The sequence below is a fragment of the Erythrolamprus reginae genome, unplaced genomic scaffold (genome assembly GCF_031021105.1).
Source record: "Erythrolamprus reginae isolate rEryReg1 unplaced genomic scaffold, rEryReg1.hap1 H_19, whole genome shotgun sequence".
In the NCBI taxonomy this organism is placed as follows: domain Eukaryota; kingdom Metazoa; phylum Chordata; class Lepidosauria; order Squamata; family Dipsadidae; genus Erythrolamprus; species Erythrolamprus reginae.
The window spans coordinates 33,840-52,723 of NW_027248472.1; the positions used below are offsets into that span (position 1 = coordinate 33,840).

An 18,884-nucleotide genomic window follows, 5' to 3' on the forward strand; every position below is an offset into this window, starting at 1 on the left:
CAAAGTCATTTAAGGTTCCTGATCCTGACCAAGACTGCAGTTCCTGTCTTTAACATTTACAGTGTTTTCCAGTGCCTTTTCCTGGGTGGAATGCCTCACACCCAGGAACAAAGACATTTAAGGTTCCTGATCCTGACCAAGACTGCAGTTCCTGTCTTCAACATTTCCAGTGTTTTCCAGTGCCTGCCTTCTCCTGGATGCCAAGCGGCTCGTCCAGGAACAAAGTCATTTCAGGCTCCTGATCCTGGCCAAGACTGCAGTTCCTGTCTTCAACATTTCCAGTGTTTTCCAGTGCCTTCTCCTGGGTGCTTAGCCTGACACCCAGGAACAAAGATATTTAAGGTTCCTGGTCCTGACCAAAACTACAGTTCCTGTCTTCAACATTTCCAGTGTTTTCCAGTGCCTGCCTTCTCCTGTATGCCAAGCGGGTCATCCAGGAACAAAGTCATTTCAGGCTCCTAATCCTGACCAAGACTGCAGTTCCTGTCCTGAATATTTACAGTGTTTTCCGGTGCCCTCCTTCTCCTGGATTCCCAGTCTGACACCCAAGAACAAAGACATTTAAGGTTCCTGGTCCTGACCAAGACTACAGTTCCTGTCTTCAACATTTCAAGTGTTTTCCAGTGCCTGCATTCTCCTGGGTACCATGTCTGATACCGAGGAACAAAGACATTTAAAGTTCCTGATCCTGACCAAGACTGCAGTTCCTGTCTACCTCAGTACCAGTGTTTTCCAGTGCCTGCATTCTCCTGGGTGGCATGCCTCACACCCAGAAACAAAGTCATTTAAGGTTTCCAATCCTGACCAAGAGTGCAGTTCCTGTCTTCAACATTTACAGTGTTTTCCAGTGCCTGCCTTCTCCTGGATGCCAAGCGGCTCATCCAGGAACAAAGTCATTTAAGGCTCCTGATCCTGACTAAGACTGCAGTTCCTGTCTTCAACATTTCCAGTGTTTTCCAGTGCCTTTTCTTGGGTGTCAAGCCTGAAACTAAGGAACAAAGAGATTTAAGGTTCCTGATCCTGACCAAGACTGCATTTGCTGTCTTCAACATTTCCAGTGTTTTCCAGGGCCTGCCTTCTCCTGGATGCCAAGCAGGTCATCCAGGAACAAAGTCATTTCAGGCTCCTGATCCTGACCAAGACTGCAATTCCTGTCTTCAACATTTCCAGTGTTTTCCAGGGCCTGCCTTCTCCTGGATGCCAAGCAGGTCATCCAGGAACAAAGTCATTTCAGGCTCCTGATCCTGACCAAGACTGCAGTTGCTGTCCTGAATATTTCCAGTTTTTTCCGGTGCCCTCCTTCTCCTGGATTCCCAGTCTGACACCCAAGAACAAAGACAATTAAGGTTCCTGATCCTGACCAAGACTGCAGTTTCTGTCTTTTACATTTTCAGTGTTTTCCAGTGCCTTCCTTCTCCTGGATGCCCAGCCTGACACCCAAGAACAAAGACATTTAAGGTTCCCAATCCTGACCAAGACTGCAGTTCCTGTCTTCAACATTTACAGTGTTTTCCAGTGCCTTTTCCTGGGTGCCAAGCCTGACACCCAGGAACAAAGACATTTAAGGTTCCTGATCCTGACCAAGACTGCAGTTCTTGTCTACCTCAGTACCAGTGTTTTCCAGTGCCATCCTGACCAAGACTGCAGTTCCTGTCTTCAACATTTCCAGTGTTTTCCAGTGCCTTTTCCTGGGTGCCAAGCCTGACACCCAGGAACAAAGACATTTAAGGTTCCTGATCCTGACCAAGACTGCAGTTCCTGTCTACCTCAGTACCAGTGTTTTCCAGTGCCTGCATTCTCCTGGGTGGCATGCCTCACACCCAGAAACAAAGTCATTTAAGGTTCCCGATCCTGACCAAGACTGCAGTTCCTGTCTTCAACATTTCCAGTGTTTTCCAGTGCCTTTTCCTGGGTGTCAAGCCTGACACCCAGGAACAAAGACATTTAAGGTTCCTGATCCTGACCAAGACTGCATTTGCTGTCTTCAACATTTCCAGTGTTTTCCAGGGCCTGCCTTCTCCTGGATGCCAAGCGGGTCATCCAGGAACAAAGTCATTTCAGGCTCCTAATCCTGACCAAGACTGCAGTTCCTGTCCTGAATATTTACAGTGTTTTCCGGTGCCCTCCTTCTCCTGGATTCCCAGTCTGACACCCAAGAACAAAGACATTTAAGGTTCCTGGTCCTGACCAAGACTACAGTTCCTGTCTTCAACATTTCAAGTGTTTTCCAGTGCCTGCATTCTCCTGGGTACCATGTCTGATACCGAGGAACAAAGACATTTAAAGGTCCTGATCCTGACCAAGACTGCAGTTCCTGTCTACCTCAGTACCAGTGTTTTCCAGTGCCTGCATTCTCCTGGGTGGCATGCCTCACACCCAGAAACAAAGTCATTTAAGGCTCCTGATCCTGACCAAGACTGCAGTTCCTGTCTTCAACATTTCCAGTGTTTTCCAGTGCCTTTTCTTGGGTGTCAAGCCTGAAACTAAGGAACAAAGACATTTAAGGTTCCTGATCCTGACCAAGACTGCATTTGCTGTCTTCAACATTTCCAGTGTTTTCCAGGGCCTGCCTTCTCCTGGATGCCAAGCGGGTCATCCAGGAACAAAGTCATTTCAGGCTCCTAATCCTGACCAAGACTGCAGTTCCTGTCCTGAATATTTACTTTGTTTTCCGGTGCCCTCCTTCTCCTGGATTCCCAGTCTGACACCCAAGAACAAAGACATTTAAGGTTCCTGATCCTGACCAAGACTGCAGTTCCTGTCTTTTACATTTTCAGTGTTTTCCAGTGCCTTCCTTCTCCTGGATTCCCAGCCTGACACCCAGGAACAAAGACATTTAAGGTTCCTGATCCTGACCAAGACTGCAGTTCCTGTCTTCAACATTTCCAGTGTTTTCCATTGCCTGCATTCTCCTGGGTGCTATGTCTGACACCCAGGAACAAAGACATTTAAGGTTCCTGATCCTGACCAAGACTGCAATTCCTGTCTTCAACATTTCCAGTGTTTTCCAGTGCCTGCATTCTCCTGGGTACCATGTCTGATACCGAGGAACAAAGAGATTTAAGGTTCCTGATCCTGACCAAGACTGCAGTTCCTGTCTTCAACATTTCCAGTGTTTTCCAGTGCCTTTTCCTCGGTGTCAAGCCTGACACTAAGGAACAAAGACATTTAAGGTTCCTGATCCTGACCAAGACTGCAGTTCCTGTCTTCAACATTTCCAGTGTTTTCCAGGGCCTGCCTTCTCCTGGATGCCAAGCGGGTCATCCAGGAACAAAGTCATTTCAGGCTCCTAATCCTGACCAAGACTGCAGTTCCTGTCCTGAATATTTACAGTGTTTTCCGGTGCCCTCCTTCTCCTGGATTCCCAGTCTGACACCCAAGAACAAAGACATTTAAGGTTCCTGATCCTGACCAAGACTGCAGTTCCTGTCTTTTACATTTTCAGTGTTTTCCAGTGCCTTCCTTCTCCTGGATGCCCAGCCTGACACCCAGGAACAAAGACATTTAAGGTTCCTGATCCTGACCAAGACTGCAGTTCCTGTCTTCAACATTTCCAGTGTTTTCCATTGCCTGCATTCTCCTGGGTGCTATGTCTGACACCCAGGAACAAAGTCATTTAAGGTTCCTGGTCCTGACCAAGACTACAGTTCCTGTCTTCAACATTTCAAGTCTGGAACCAACTCCCCCCGGAGATTAGGATTGCCCCTACTCTTCCTGCCTTCCGTAAACTCCTTAAAACCCACCTTTGTCGTCAGGCATGGGGGAATTGAAACATCTCCCCCTGGGCATGTTTAATTTATATATGGTATGCGTGTGTGTATGTCTGTTAGTATATGGGGTCTTTTAAATCTTTAAACTTTTTAAAAATTGTTGGATTATTTATGATTTGTTGTTACATGTTGTGAGCCGTCCCGAGTCTTCGGAGAGGGGCGGCATACAAATCGAATAAATAATAATAATAAAATAATAATAATAATTCTCCGTCGACCACAGGGCCACTTTCTTTCTCTGCATTTCCTCTTTGCCTTTATTTATTTATTTGTTTGTTTGTTTGTTTGTTTGTTTATTTGTCTGTTTGTTTGGACTTTTATGCCACCCCACTCTGAGGACTCGGGACGGCTCACAGCAATCTAAATTAAAGCCACATTGAGCTCTCTGGCATGTCTTTTGGGTCCACCCCTTTGCATTCTTTGCATTTCATTTTTCTATCTAATCTAAAGCCTCTAGTGTTCTCTCTCAATTTAATTTGGGTCAACTACAGAGCAGCTATTCTGGGAATAGAAGTCCTTTCAAGTAATTAAAAGGGGCAGGTCAGTCTTCCATTGTTGCTACTGAGTCTGACCTCTGGGTCAATGATAGATTTGTCCTACTTTCAGATTGCTTTGGAAAAGTTACTGTAGAAGGGATACACCAGGGCTTTCCATTAATTTTAAGGAGGCCAGTCAGTCTTGCACTGCTGCTACTGACCTCTGGCACTTGTACTTTTGGGTCCACCACATCATGGCCACTTTCTTTCTCTGCATTTCCTTTTTCTATGTAAAAAAAAGCCACTAGAGCTCTCTGTCAATTTATTTTTGGGTAAAACAAGGGCAAATTCCTATCTCTGCATCTCCTTCTTCTATCCCATCTGAAGCCTCTAGTGCTCTCTATAAATTTATTTTTGGATCAAACATGGGTACGCTATTCTGGGAATTGAAGTCCATTCATCAAGCAGAAGCACCTTGTTTTGAGCTCTGGGATATTCGTAGATTTCTCAGCAATAGACTTGTCCAACATGCAGATTGAGTGGAAAAGGTACACTTATAACTGATCAATCGAGCCATTCCAGTGCTATGGTTAACATGTTGTAAGCCGCCCTGACTCTAAGGAGAAGTGCGGCATAAAAATCAAATAAATAAATAAATAAATAAATAAATAAAAGAGGGTGGACGGTCAGTTGTCTCGCTATTGACCTCTGGCAATTGTACTTTTGGGTCCACCACATCAGGGTCACGTTCTTTCTCTGCATTTCCTTTTTCTATGTAAAAAAAGGCACTAGAGCTCTCTGTCAATTTATTTTTGAGTAAAATAAGGGCCAATTCCTATCTCTGCATCTCCATCTTCTATCTAATCTAAAACCTTTAGTGCTCTCTGTAATTTTGGGTCAAACACGGGGCCACTTCTTGTATCTGTGATTTTAATGTTTTTCTGCGTAATACAAAGGCTCTACTGCTGTCTGGGCATTATTTTTTCTAATTCTAGGTCCACCTAAACGCTGCACCTTCTTCTATTCCTTGGGCCAGTGTCACTGTAGGCCTTCAACCGTGAAGAAAGCCACGAAAAAGGGATGTGGACGTGCTGCTGTTGGCGGTGGTGGCGATGGAGCTGATGCTGCAGGGGCAGGGAGAGGGCGTGTAACATCTGCACCTCATACCCCTTCCTCTGGCACAAGCAGGGGCCTGGGTTTGATGCAAGAAGGAGTTGGAGATAATATGGCATGCAGCACTACCTTTTCCTTTGTATTGACTTCTATACACTCCACCACATCTGCATGTTCAGTGCCCTCATCATCACCCCCCTCCAAAGCAGCAAGGCCATCTCACCCAGAAGCAGCGGAGTCTTTAAAGCTGTTCGATGACACTTATAACTGGAATGCCATGGGCCGTCCACAAGCCCCATCCCCAGTTGCAGAACTTGAGCTTCCGGATAGCCAAAAGCTTTTGCCGGAGAACGAGGAGGTGTCCAGGGCATCATCAGGGAAGACCACGATGGATTATGATGAGACCCAGATCCCCGTTCCTGCAGCATACTGCAATGTTGAGGCTGAGAGGGAGGCTAGCGGGGAGGAATTGGTGGAAAAAGATGCCAGGGGGGATGATGAGGTGCTAGATCCCACGTGGATCGAAGGTCGGCAGAGTTCAGAGGAGGGAAAGGCTGTGGTGGCCCCACAGTCCCAAGCAGCCAGCAGAAGAGGGAGAAGGATGCAAACCGTCAACGCTCAGTCTGCCCACTACATTAAGTGATTTGAAGAATAAAAAATTAAAATGATACTTTAAAAAAATCAACGGCAATTAAGGCTGTCATTAACTTAAATTAGAGTGGGGTGGAAACAAAATATAACCAAATACTTTGATTAATTGAGTGGGAATTCTCATATTAAGCAAATCCAAAATAATGTTTTAGCATTATAGAACTAGCTACTACTCCAATATATTTAGGTAGAATAAAGTCTCTATTTTTCCATTTAAATGATTCACTGAATCACGTTAGATACCATTGTATCTAAAAACATCATAAATCTAAAAATATCAATTTATCATTTTATGTAAGGAAAGTGATGTATCTTGATTTATTCAACAGATAATGCCTGTCTAATATTTCAGACAAAGTCTTGTCCATAATGTTATTCCACCCAGATTCTTTTTATATTACAAAATGCCAAGAATTAATCTTAAATCTTATTAAATCTTATTCAAACAAAACCAGTGCTCTCATACTGAATTTTATCTCTTCCACTGAATTCTATAAAATTAGGCCAGTTGCTCATCCATATAAAGAAAACTGCATAGAGTTTCTGTCACAATAATGTGAGACAATAAAGACAGACATAACAATCAGTAGCCCCAAGTCTATGGAGAGGGGCAGCATACAAATCTAATAAATTGAATTGAATTGAATGTTATGCAGCACGTTTTTCTCACCTTTATGAAAATGTCTACTTCCAATTGAGTCTCTTCAGTGTTAATAAGATACACTCTTACTGTGTTACTCCACAAAGAGTGAGAAAACAAAGGAGTGACTTGCAATAAGCTGGCAACAGCTGCATCCCAATCACCTGTAAAGAATAAAAGATAAAAACCATGAAACCACATTTTCTTCTCTTCCCATTACCAAACTCTCATGGAGATTCCATGTCCCGTTCCGCCCGTTCATTCTTTTCTATTTGCTTTACACTACTTGGAATTTGTTTCCTGTTCTTCCTATTCAGCTGCCATAACAACATACGTATTTTTCAGAGTATAAGATACATCAGAGCATAAGATGCACCTTAGTTCTTGGGCAGGAAAATAGGGAAAAGAATCTGCTTACCAGATATTCATCTGGCTAGTGTCCTTAGTCTGGTCAGCTTCAGCACATTATTTTATACCCTGGTTAGGGCTTTAAAAAAACCTTATTTGGAGAGACTAACAATGAAAGAGTTTGCAAGCCAGTAAGAACTGAGAACATCACTAACGGCTAGAAAGAAACATTTGGAGCAAGTAGAGCAATGCAAAAAACCTTGCAAAGATTAAGAGCTTGGAAAACATTCTTCGCAGAGAGTAGCAGTGAAAGTGCTTGCAAGCCAGAAAGAGCTGGGAACATTGTTAACACGTAATCAGGGCTGGAAAGAAACATTCAGAGCAAATAAAGCAAGAAAAAAGAAAAAAAATACAAAGACAGGATTTGGAAAACATTCTTTCCAGAAAATAACATTGAATGAGCTTGCAAGTGGGTAAGAGCTGGGAATATCGTTAGCACTTAGTTAGGGCCGGAAAGAAACTTTTGGAGCAAGTTATACCAATTGGAAAAACTCCTGCAAAGACTTAGGCCTTGGAAAACATTCTTTGCAGAGAGCAACAATGAAAGAGCTTGTAAGCCAGTAAGAACTGAGAACATCGTTAGCAGCTGGTTAGGGCTGAAAAGAAACTTATTAGGAGCAAGTTAGAGCAATAAAAAAAACTCTGCAAAGACTTAAGGCTTGGAATACATTCTTTGCAAACAGTAACAATGAAGGAGCCTGCAAAGTAAGAGCTGGGAAGATCGTTAGCAGCTAGTTAGGGCTGAAAAAACAGCTACATTCAGAGTATAAGTTGCACCCAAATTATCAGCCTCTTTTAGGGAGGAAAAAAGTGCATCTTTTACTCCAAAAAATACAATACTGTCACAGCAACTGGGCAAAGAGTTTGCAAAATTGCTGAGATGCTGTCATTTCACCTTCACAGCTCATAGAGGCAAAAAGCTGCTTTAGAGAAGTGCTTTTGTTGACAAATTTTTATTTATTTATTATTTATTTGTTTGTTTGTCAGACAAATATAGTATTACAATATGAACATAACATAACATAGACAGAACCTAGTAATAGAAAGGATAATAAGGGAGAGGGCGGGGTCTAATGGCCACAGCAGCAGTGCCATTCCCTATCCCCTTAGGAATGGCACCAAATTCTCATTGCCCAGGGATTCTGGTCCTTTTGGACCAGACTGGATCTCTCCTGCAGGAAGAGTGACGCATAGGATGCTGCCAGGGACCTGGTAGGGGGCCGGCATGCCACCCCAGGCAAACTGGCCTGTCTCCCACCGGCTGTGGTGAGGCCGGAAAGGCAGCCATGCCTATGCCGACACTGCGCCCAGAGGAAATATAGCAGTTTGTTATATGTCTAAAGACTTGAATATTTTTGCTAGGAAGAGGTGAATTAGATAATGTATAGAAGCAAGGAAGTATTCAAGATGAAATTGACTGAATTGAACTGAACTTATTTGAACTGATTTGACCTGATTAGACTGCTTGATTTGACTGAAATTACATTTGGACTGCCTGATTTGACTGAAATCACATTGGACAATATAATTTGAAATTAAATACTTTAAAGAATTAAGTACTTTTAAGAAAATTCAAAAACACTTAAAGCTATCAGCCCTTTTTTTTCCTTTTGTCTCATAAAGTTATGAGTTATAAAATTATAAAAAGAACTGAATATGCAAAATGAATTGAATTTATTAATAATTTAATCTTATGGGAGTTTACTAATGAAAATTCATATACAGTGGTACATCATCTTACGAACACCTCTTCATACAAACTTTTCAAGATACAAACCGGGCGTTCAGGATCTTTTTGCCTCTTCTTGTGAACCATTTTCGTTTTACGAACCCTCGCTTCTCTTTGCAGGCTCTGATGATCCTAAGGGAACTGGGCCCATGCGGGGTCTTCACAAACACCCCATCCCGTCTGCTAGAAAACAGCGTGTCCAAGGAGCTCTCCACAACCGCCCCAGGGTGGCAGGTGGATAAAGCAAGGCTAGCAAAGTCCTTGTAGGGCAGAGAAAGAGGGGGTGTGGAAGAAGCCAGGCTTACGGCGTCCTTTGAAGGCAATGGGGAGGGATGGGAGTCCCTTGCAGTCAGTGTGGCGCGGAGTGTCCCATTGCAACATCTCCCGTGCCAGAACCCTCCCAGTACGGGTCTCGATCCCGGACTGCCGCTCGCACAGCTGCCAGTAGTTTCCCTTCAGGGAGAGAGCGTGCAATTCACCTCACTCACCATCCCGCGCGATCGCTTCTGTTGCACTGGCCAAAAGAGAGCGGTGCCCAATGGAGTCCTTAGGCGGCAAGTTTGCTGACGGGTCCTTCCTTTCCAAGGACTCGGTAAAACCCTTTTGCTTCACCAAGGCTTCCTCCCTCCATCTGCCTGCTCCTGAGTAAAGGTCCTTGGCTCTTTCTCTCTCCCTTCCTGTCCCAAACGGCAGCCCTGCTCCCACCCTGGCATTTCGAATCACTCCTCTTTTAAACATCTGGGTGACCCAGCCAGACCTGGACAGGCTACCTGGCTTTTAAGGATAAAGACAATGATTCAACAGTCCAAGTCGGAAACTTGAAGGGGCCCCAGCTCAAACTGCAGCCTCCCATGACTCCTTTCCTCTCCAGCCCCGTCCCTGTATAGTCTGGGTAAAAAAAACGGGTAGCCTGCCAAATGCCACCACCGCCATGGGAGGGCTGCTGTTTGGGATGGGGAGGGAAAGAGAAAGACCCAAGGACCTTTATTTGGGAGCAAGCAGATGGAGGGATTGTCTGCTGGAGAAATGAGCAGAAGGTATCTGTCTCAGCTCTGCTCACAGCTAGAAGCGTCCTAGGCAGCCTGGTCGATGCACCGGGATTTATGAAAATGCGAGGCAGCCTCATTGTCTCGTTTTTTCTTTCTTGTAAATGACTTTAAATGACAGTTGCCAGTAGTTTCCCTTCAGGGAGAAAGCGTGCAATTCACCTTGCCCCCCCTCTGCAGTCGCTTCTTCTGAGGCAGTCAAAAGAGAGCGGTGCCCATGGAGTCCTTAGGCGGCTGTGCCTCCAGAGCTGCTGCCTGCCCATGGTGCCCGGAGGTAGCTCAAGTCGGCGACTGCCATGGCTGTGAAATTCTCTTGCTGTTTTCTGTAGATTTGAGTGCATTAAAAAGGTTTTATTGGCTTTTTGTGTTGTGTCCTGACTATCTCTTTATAATAATTCCCAGCCCCTATCTCTCCAATGGCTCCCTTTAGCCTATTATTATTATTATTATTATTATTATTATTATTATTATTATTATTATTATTAGATATGTATGCCGCCCTTCTGCACACACTCGGGGCAGCTCACAGCAGTGATAAAACAATATACAGTAACAAATCTAATATTAAAAGTCTAAAAGCCCGATTATTTAAAAAGTATGCACACAAACATAACATACATAAAACTACATCGGCAAGGGGAGATGTCTCAGTTCCCCCATGCCTGACGGCAGAGGTGGGTTTTAAGAAGTTTACGAAAGGCAAGGAGGGTGGGGCAATCCTAATCTCTGGGGGGAGCTGGTTCCAGAGGTCACCAAAGAGAAGGCTCTTCCCCTGGGTTCCGCCAGCCGACATTGTTTAGTCGATGGGACCCGGAGAAGGCCAACTCTGTGGGACCTAACCGGCCGCGATCTCGCAGATATTTTGGTCCAGTGCCATGAAGGGCTTTATAGGTCATAACCAACACTTTGAATTGTGACCGGAAACTGATCGGCAACCAATGCAAACTGTGGAGTGTTGGTGTAACATGGGCATACCTGGGAAAGCCCATGATTGCTCTTGCAGCTGCATTCTGCACGATCTGAAGTTTCCGAACACTCTTCAAAGGTAGCCCCATGTAGAGAGCGTTACAGTAGTTGAACCTCGAGGTGATGAGGGCATGAGTAACTGTGAGCAGTGACTCCCGGTCCAAGTAGGGCCGCAACTGGTGCACCAGGCGAACCTGGGCAAACGCCCCCCTTGGCACAGCTGAAAGATGTTTCTCTAATGTGAACTGTGGATCAAGGAGGACGCCCAAGTTGCGCACCCTCTCTGAGGAGGTCAATAATTCCCCCCCCAGGGTGATGGACGGACAGATAGAATTGTCCTTGGGAGGCAAAATCCACAGCCACTCCGTCTTATCAGGGTTGAGTTTGAGTCTGTTGACACCCATCCAGACCCCAACAGCCTCCAGACACTGGCACATCAACAGCTTCGTTGACTGGACATGGGGTGGAGATGTACAGCTGGGTATCACTGGCTGTCAACCTTCGCTGTGCTGCTGCAATCTTTCGCTTGGTTGTCATAGAGTTACGGGGTGGGTTAGAGAAGAAGGGGGGTTGGGAAGAGCACAGGCGGAGAGTTAAGTTTCATTTTCCTAGGTACCAGGAGGAGACCGTTACAGGGGAAAATTCATGAAGAGTGACGTGAGGGCCAACATGTCCCACCTGATGAATATGGACAATGAGGATTGGGCATAATCCCAAAGGGGGGTGGGAAAGAGGTTTTGATATATGCTTGTATCGCGCCATTTTCTCAGACTTCGCTTTTCTTTCGATATTTCTAGTTCTGATTTTGATAAATTCACTTTTGAATTTTTATAAAAAGGACTCTGAGTTTTATTTGTCTGAATTCTGACTGGCAGCTTGACATTAAGCAAAGTCTGCCTTAACAGTCACTCCTGGAGAAGAAATTCTACCAGGGACTGGTGAATATGTCCCAATGTGAAAGTGAGGGAGATTCTTCTGGAGAGGAAACTGCCCTCAAAAGCCCTTCTCCTCCGACACTTAAGAAGGAGGGAACTCTGGATCCCAGCGGAGACGAACGCATCCAAGACGAACCGGTGAGAAGAGCCCCACGATGGTCAACCGGGGTGGACATAAGTGGTCTCCTTGGCGATGTAATGAGGGATTCTGATGCTAATGTGACCCATCGCAAGAAACAAAAGAAGGAGAAGTGGGTGGTCAGCCAGGAACAGAGCTTCCTGGCGGAGCTGGTGTCAGGAATTAAGGAAGCCTTGTCAGTGGTAGAGAAGAAAAGTCAGGAATCCTTAGCTGGCTTCCCAAGTGAGGAGGAGGGGGAGGATGATGAGATGGCCGGGCCCTCGGGGCAGGTAGTGCAGCAGAGAGCAGCTGCCCGAAGCTCTCCTCCGGCACGAAATCAGAGTCCTCTGATCTCAAGATGTACGCAACAAATGCGAGGGGGAGCCCGAAGGAGTAAAGCCCCGACTGCCCCCCCCCTTCACCCAGCGATACGATGGAGCGCCGGGAGGGTTGAGATATTTCCTAGCCCGGGTGAATCAATACATGGAAGATTACGAGGATGAGTTTCCTAATGACCCAGCCCGGGTGAGGGTGGTGACCTGCGCGCTGGATGCGAAAGCCTCGGATTGGATGGTGTCATTACACGAACGAAGGGACCCTGTCTTTAGGAATTTTGTTCAATTAATGACTGCCCCTTTGAGGATCTCCAGGCTGAAAGGAAAGCTAGAACCAAGTTGAAAACCTTGAAGCAGGGAGGGAGATCAGTCACTGAATATACCCAGGAGTTCAGGGAGCTGATGGCCTATGTTAGTTCGTATCCAATAAATATCCTTATGGAGTATTTCATGGATGGGTTGGATGATGAGGTTTACCAGCACTGCCAAGCCAGAGCAACCCCCAGAAACCTCAGCAGATGGTTCGAGATGGCGGCAGAAGTGGAGGTGGACCTCCTGAGAAGCCAATGGGAGAAAAGTTTCCCCCCTTGGGGGGGGGAAGAGCCTGAAGAAAGGGCCCCAGGCACTTCCAGAGAAACCCAAAACGACGGCTTGTTTCCAATGTGGGAAGGAGGGTCATCGAGCTGCAGAGTGCCTGGCCAAGCCTGTGCCGAGAGTGACACCTAGTGGTGGAAAGAAGCCGGAGCAACGGATCAAAAAATCCCCAGATGCCAGCCGAGTGGGAAGGAAACCGTAGATGTCGCGGCCCCCCCCCAAAAGGGAGGAGTTGGGATCTCCGGTACGTCCAATCATTGTGGATAGCGAGCCGGAAGAAGCCATATCGGTTAGTCGTCCCCCCCTGGATGTGTATATATTCCTCTCACCTCAAGGGACCTGACAGGGGAGACAAGGGGAAGCATGCTAGCCCTTTTGGACTCGGGCTGTACCAGGAACCTTATGTCTCCTTTTAAAAAAAAATATATTTTATTAATTTTTTCAAAGTAACAAACACAACAAACAAAACATATGACACTTAATGGAGCTACAGTCGCTCCGCTCAAAATAGAAGTCTTCATATGAAAATAAAAAGTTTATCTGAAAAATGCTTATTGTTATGTAGAATAAAAGTATCAATCTTACTATATAAATCTAAATCTATATCAAAATTTATAAAGATATATATGAAAAAGAAAAAAAAATTTGAAAGACAAAGAAAAAAAAAGAAAAGAAAAAAGATGAAAGAGATTTATATTTATACTAATAATTACCATCTAATACAATTATAATACTAAATTCAAATAAACAAAATAATATAACAACACACTTAACTCTTGTTCCTTGTTTCCCACCAAATATATACTTTCTGCCAGATATCATAAAATTCCGATTCTTCTTGATTATTTAACCGTCTCGTCATCATATCTAATTCAGCACAGTCTAAAATCTTCTTAAGAATATCTGTTTCTTTTGGAATCTCAATATCTTTCCATTTTTGTGCAAAAACTATCCTGGCTGCTACTAATATATGAACTATTAAATAATATATATCTTTTTTTATATTTATGATTTGATATGCCCAATAGGAAAAATTCTGGTGCTTTCTTAATATCTAATTGAGTTATTTCTCTCAGCCATTTTTCTATTATGTTCCAATACTCTTTAGCTTTTGGGCACGTCCACCAAAATGATAATAGGTACCTATTTCTATTTTGCATTTCCAGCAATTAGGCGAATTAGTTTGGTACCTTTTTGAAATTCTACTTGGTGGTAAGTGCCATCTATAAAACATCTTGATCTGGTTTTCTTTATAAGCAGTTGACTTTGTTATTTTCCAGTTATACGTCCAAACCTTTTCCCACGTATTTAGGTCTATCTCTCTATTTAAATTTCTACACCAGCTAATCATATTATCTTTCAATATCCATTCTATGTTTTTACTATTAATTAAACATTTATATGTTTTTCCTATCAATTTTCTTTGATCTGTGGTTAGCAATTTGCCTAATATATTATTATCCTTTCTAAGTATATATGTTGTTTTGTCTTTATGAAATCTCGACTTAATCTGTGTGTATTGCCACCAGTCAATTGCCAAGCCCAATTCCAACAGTTCCTGCTTTGTTTTCAAATTCTACTGATTATCTACTAAATCTTTATATTTCCAGATCTTATCCTCTTGTAATAAATTTGGAAAAGTTATGGCTTCAATGGGAGATATCCATTCCGGCATAACTAAGAAGTTATCTTTTTTAACTTCATTCCAAACATCTATAAGTGCTTTCCTAATGATATGTCTTTTGAAATAGGAATGTGTTTTATACTTTTCATACCATATAAAGGCGTGCCATCCTAACATTAAATCATGTCCTTCTAGATTCAATAATCTTCTGGTTTGTAAAGTAAGCCATTCTTTGGTCCAAGTCAAAGTTGCGGCTTGATAATATAACTTCCAGTTTGGGCAGGTGAGGCCTCCTCGCTCTTTTATATCTTCTAAAGCACACTGTCTTATTCTTGCCATATAAATTTTTTTGCCATATAAATTTTTTTGTTATTCTATTTAATTCTGTAAAAAAATCTTTTCCTGGGTTAATTGGAATTACTTGGAATAAAAATAATACTTTGGGTAGAATGTTCATTTTGATTGTAGGGATCCTGCCTAATAGTGATAATTGCAAATTACTCCAAGTCTTTAAATCATTTTTGATTTGTTTTAAAAGTTTGGTGTAATTATTTTCTTTTAATGTCATAGATTTTGCTGTTATCCAAATACCTAAATACTTAACTTTTTTGGTTATTTTCATATTTGGTTTTATTTCCAGTTGTTGAATCTGGGAATCAATCATATTTTTAGTTAATATTTGTGTCTTATTTTTATTTATTTTCAAACCAGTCAATGATCCATATTCTTCTAACTGGTCTATTAACTTTAAAATAGAGTTTAATGGATCTTCTAATATAAAGACAACATTGTCAGCATAAGCCTGTAGTTTATATATTTCTTTCTTGATTTGTAAACCTTTTATATTTTTATCTTTCCTTATCTTTGTCAATAAAACTTCAAGTGATAAAATAAATAGTAATGGGGAGATAGGACAACCTTGTCTGACACCTTTCTGTATCTCAAATTTTTCTGTTTGATCATTATTTAAAATAATTTTTGCTGTTTGAGCAGAGTATATGGCATCAATTATGTTAAAAAATTTGGTTCCAAAATTCATTTTGTTAAGTAATAATTTCATAAATAGCCAGTCCACGTTATCGAATGCTTTTTGTGCATCTAAAAATACTAATGCCATTTGTTTTCCCGGGTGCTGTTCATAATATTCTAATATATTTATAATTGTTCTCATATTATTTTTAATCTGCCTATTTGAAAGAAACCCATTTTGATCTTCATGTATCAATCCAGACATAATATTTTTTAATCTATAGGCATATAGTGAGACAAAAATTTTATAATCCACATTTAATAATAAAATTGGTCTATAGTTTTGAATTTTTTCTCTCTTGGTATCAGATTTATGTATTAAAGTTATTAATGCTTCAGACCATGTTTTGGGAATTTTACCATCTAGTATTATATTATTAAATGTTTCTAACATGTTTGTTATAAGTATGTTACTATTTAATTTATAGAACTCGGCAGGTATGGCATCTGGGCCAGTGGCCTTGTTATTTTTCAGACATTTAAGTGCTTGCTGTAATTCTAACATGGTAAATGGTGCGTTTAATTTCTGTTGTTGGTCTTCTGTTAAAGTAGGTAAGTCTATTGAACTTAAGAAGTCAAAAACTTCATCTTCATTTTTATCTTCTTTTTGATATAAATTTTTATAAAATTCTAAAGCAATTGCTTTCTTTTCCTCAATTCTATGCCTTTGCTATCTTCTAGTTTTTTTATTATTCTTGCCTCTTTTTGGTTCCTTAGTTTAAATGCTAGCCAGCGTCCTGGTTTATTAGCATGTTCAAAATATTCTTGTTTAGCCTGTTTGATTTTTTCAGCTACCTGTTCTTGTTCTATTAAATTTATTTTGTGTTTAAGTAACTCCCTTTTCTTTTTATTCTTGTCTTCACCTTGATTATTTTGTGATATTACTTCTAAGTCTTTTAATTCTGCCCTCAATTTTTGAAGTTGGTGTTTCTTTTCTTTGTTTTTTTTTGCTGTGTAAGATATTGTTAATCCACGTATATATGCTTTGGCTGTATCCCATAGATTTTGTGCTGTATTCTCTATGTTGTTATTTAGATTGAAAAAAAATTCCAGTTCTTTTTCTATCCAATCTTTATATTGAGGGTCGCGTAAAATATTTCTGTTCATTCTCCAATCTCTTGGTTTTTTGTTTCCCTTCCAAGTAATTGTCTTTTTTTTTTCCAATTTTTTTTATTATTTTTCTTAAAATAGACAAACATACTAACAGACATTAAATATAAAGTGGGGGTGTATTTCCCCTGCTTCTTTTGAAAGTATACATTCAAATACAAAAGAAGAATACATTATTGAATATATGTTAAGTGTTAAAAGGTCTAGTAATATTGAATTAAAGTTTTACGAATCTTAAGTACACTGTAAATATTAGGTAAAATTCTTAATATATTGCTAATACGTAACCTAATATAACATAGTCATCAAAGAGTACCTTTAATGTAGTTTTAGCCTCTACACAATATGCCATAATCATCAAAGAGAACATTTAAGGTAATTACAACTACTATACATATATAAATCAAACTACTTAATATGTTGGTTATACATAAACTAGTATATCGTAATCATCAAATAAGTCAACTGCTATACGTATATAAGCTAAAGTTCTTAATGTGTTACTTATACATATACTACTATATCATGATCATCAAAAAATACATTCAAACTAATATTAATATTGTTATCACCTAGGCAAAAACCAATACAAAAAATTGACTAAAAATAAATTTATATATCTTATTTTTTCTTATCTATCCATTTATAAACATTGTTCCATGTTTCATAAAATTTGGTATCTTCTTGATCGTTTAATCGTCTTGTCATCATGTCCATTTCAGCGCAATCTAATATTTTAAATATAACTTCTTCTTCCTTGGGGATTTCCTCCCCCTTCCAATTTTGCGCATATATTATTCTAGCCGCAGTTAATATATGTATAATTAAGTAAAGGGTTTCTTTCTTGTAGGTCTGATTGGTGATTCCTAATAGATAGAATTCCGGGGTATTATCTATATCTTGGTTTAGTATTTCTTTTAATATTTTCTCTATCATCTTCCAAATATTTTAGCTTTAGCACATGTCCACCATTGATGGTAATAAGTTCCTATATCCTTCTTACATTTCCAGCATAATGGGGATGTTTTAGGAAACATCTTTGCTATCCTGTTTGGTGGGAGATGCCATCTGTAAAACATTTTAATTTGGTTTTCTTTTAATGAAACTGATTTAGTTATTTTCCAGTTATTAATCCAAACTTTCTCCCATGTATCTATGTCTATTTCCTTGCCAATATTTCTACACCATCTTATCATAGTATCTTTTAAAGTCAACTCTATGTTTTTATGAGCAATGAGGAATTTATATATTTTCCCTATCATTTTTGTTGAATTAATGGTAATTAAATTGCTCAACAAATTTTTACTTTTATTAAAAATATAAAGAGTTTTATCCTTCTGATATCTAGATCGAATCTGGGCATAATGCCACCAATCTATTATTATCCCTTCTTCTTGTAGTTTAATCCTAGGTTTTAGCTTCATCTGGTCATTTAGTAGTTCTTTATATCTATAAGATATTTTCTTGTCTTTTATGGACTTTGGATGGGTTATCGCTTCTAGGGGGGCAAGCCATTCTGGGATATTTAAGAAGTGGTTTTTCTTGATGTCTTTCCAAACTTCTAGCAAATACTTCCTTAATGTATGCCTTTTAAAATATGAGTGGTTTTTTTCCTTGTCGTACCATACAAATGCATGCCATCCAAGCATGAGATCATGTCCTTCTAAATTTAACATTCTTGTGTTCTCTAAAGTTATCCAATCTCTAATCCATGTTAATGCGGCAGCCTGGTAGTATAATTTCCAGTTTGGAAGGCCAAATCCTCCTCTTTCTTTGATATCTTCTAGACAATTTATTTTTATCCTTGCTTTTTTCCCTTGCCATATAAATTTTTTAACTAAATTTGTCAGTGTTTTAAAAAAGATTCCCCCTGGATTTATTGGAATTACCTGGAAGAGAAATAGAACCTTGGGTAAAATATTCATCTTAATTGTTGCGACTCTTCCTAAAAATGATATTTTCAGGTTATTCCACATTGCTAGATCTTTTTTAATTTCTGTTAACAATTTTATATAGTTATCATTTTTTAATGTTATTGTTTTCGCTGTTAGATTTATCCCTAGGTATTTTACTTTTTTAACAGTCTTTATTCCAGAAATGCTTTCTAATTTGATTTCTTGTGCTTTGCTCATGTTTTTAGTTAAGAAGTGTGTTTTACTTTTGTTTATCTTTAAGCCTGCTACCTTTCCATATTGTTCAATAGCTTGCAATAAGGTAGAGACTGTTGTTATCGGTTCTTCAATTATAAATGTTAAATCATCTGCAAAGGCTTGGACTTTATAATTTTCATCTCCTACAGTTAAACCTTTTATTTTAGGATCCGCTCTTATTTTAATTAGT

At 40.5% G+C, this 18,884-nt stretch overlaps 1 protein-coding gene across 1 annotated transcript in view; it reads right to left on the reverse strand.

Moving 5' to 3' along the window:
• Window positions 1–4,527: 4,527 nt before the first annotated feature.
• The window catches only part of LOC139155440 (nephrocystin-3-like), a 50,076-nt gene continuing 35,719 nt past the window's right edge, over window positions 4,528–18,884 (reverse strand). The window contains exon 5 of the mRNA XM_070730572.1: window positions 4,528–6,814. Within this exon, the coding sequence (XP_070586673.1) occupies window positions 6,609–6,814 (206 nt within the window). The 3' untranslated portion in view covers window positions 4,528–6,608. The remainder of the gene's footprint in view (window positions 6,815–18,884) is intronic.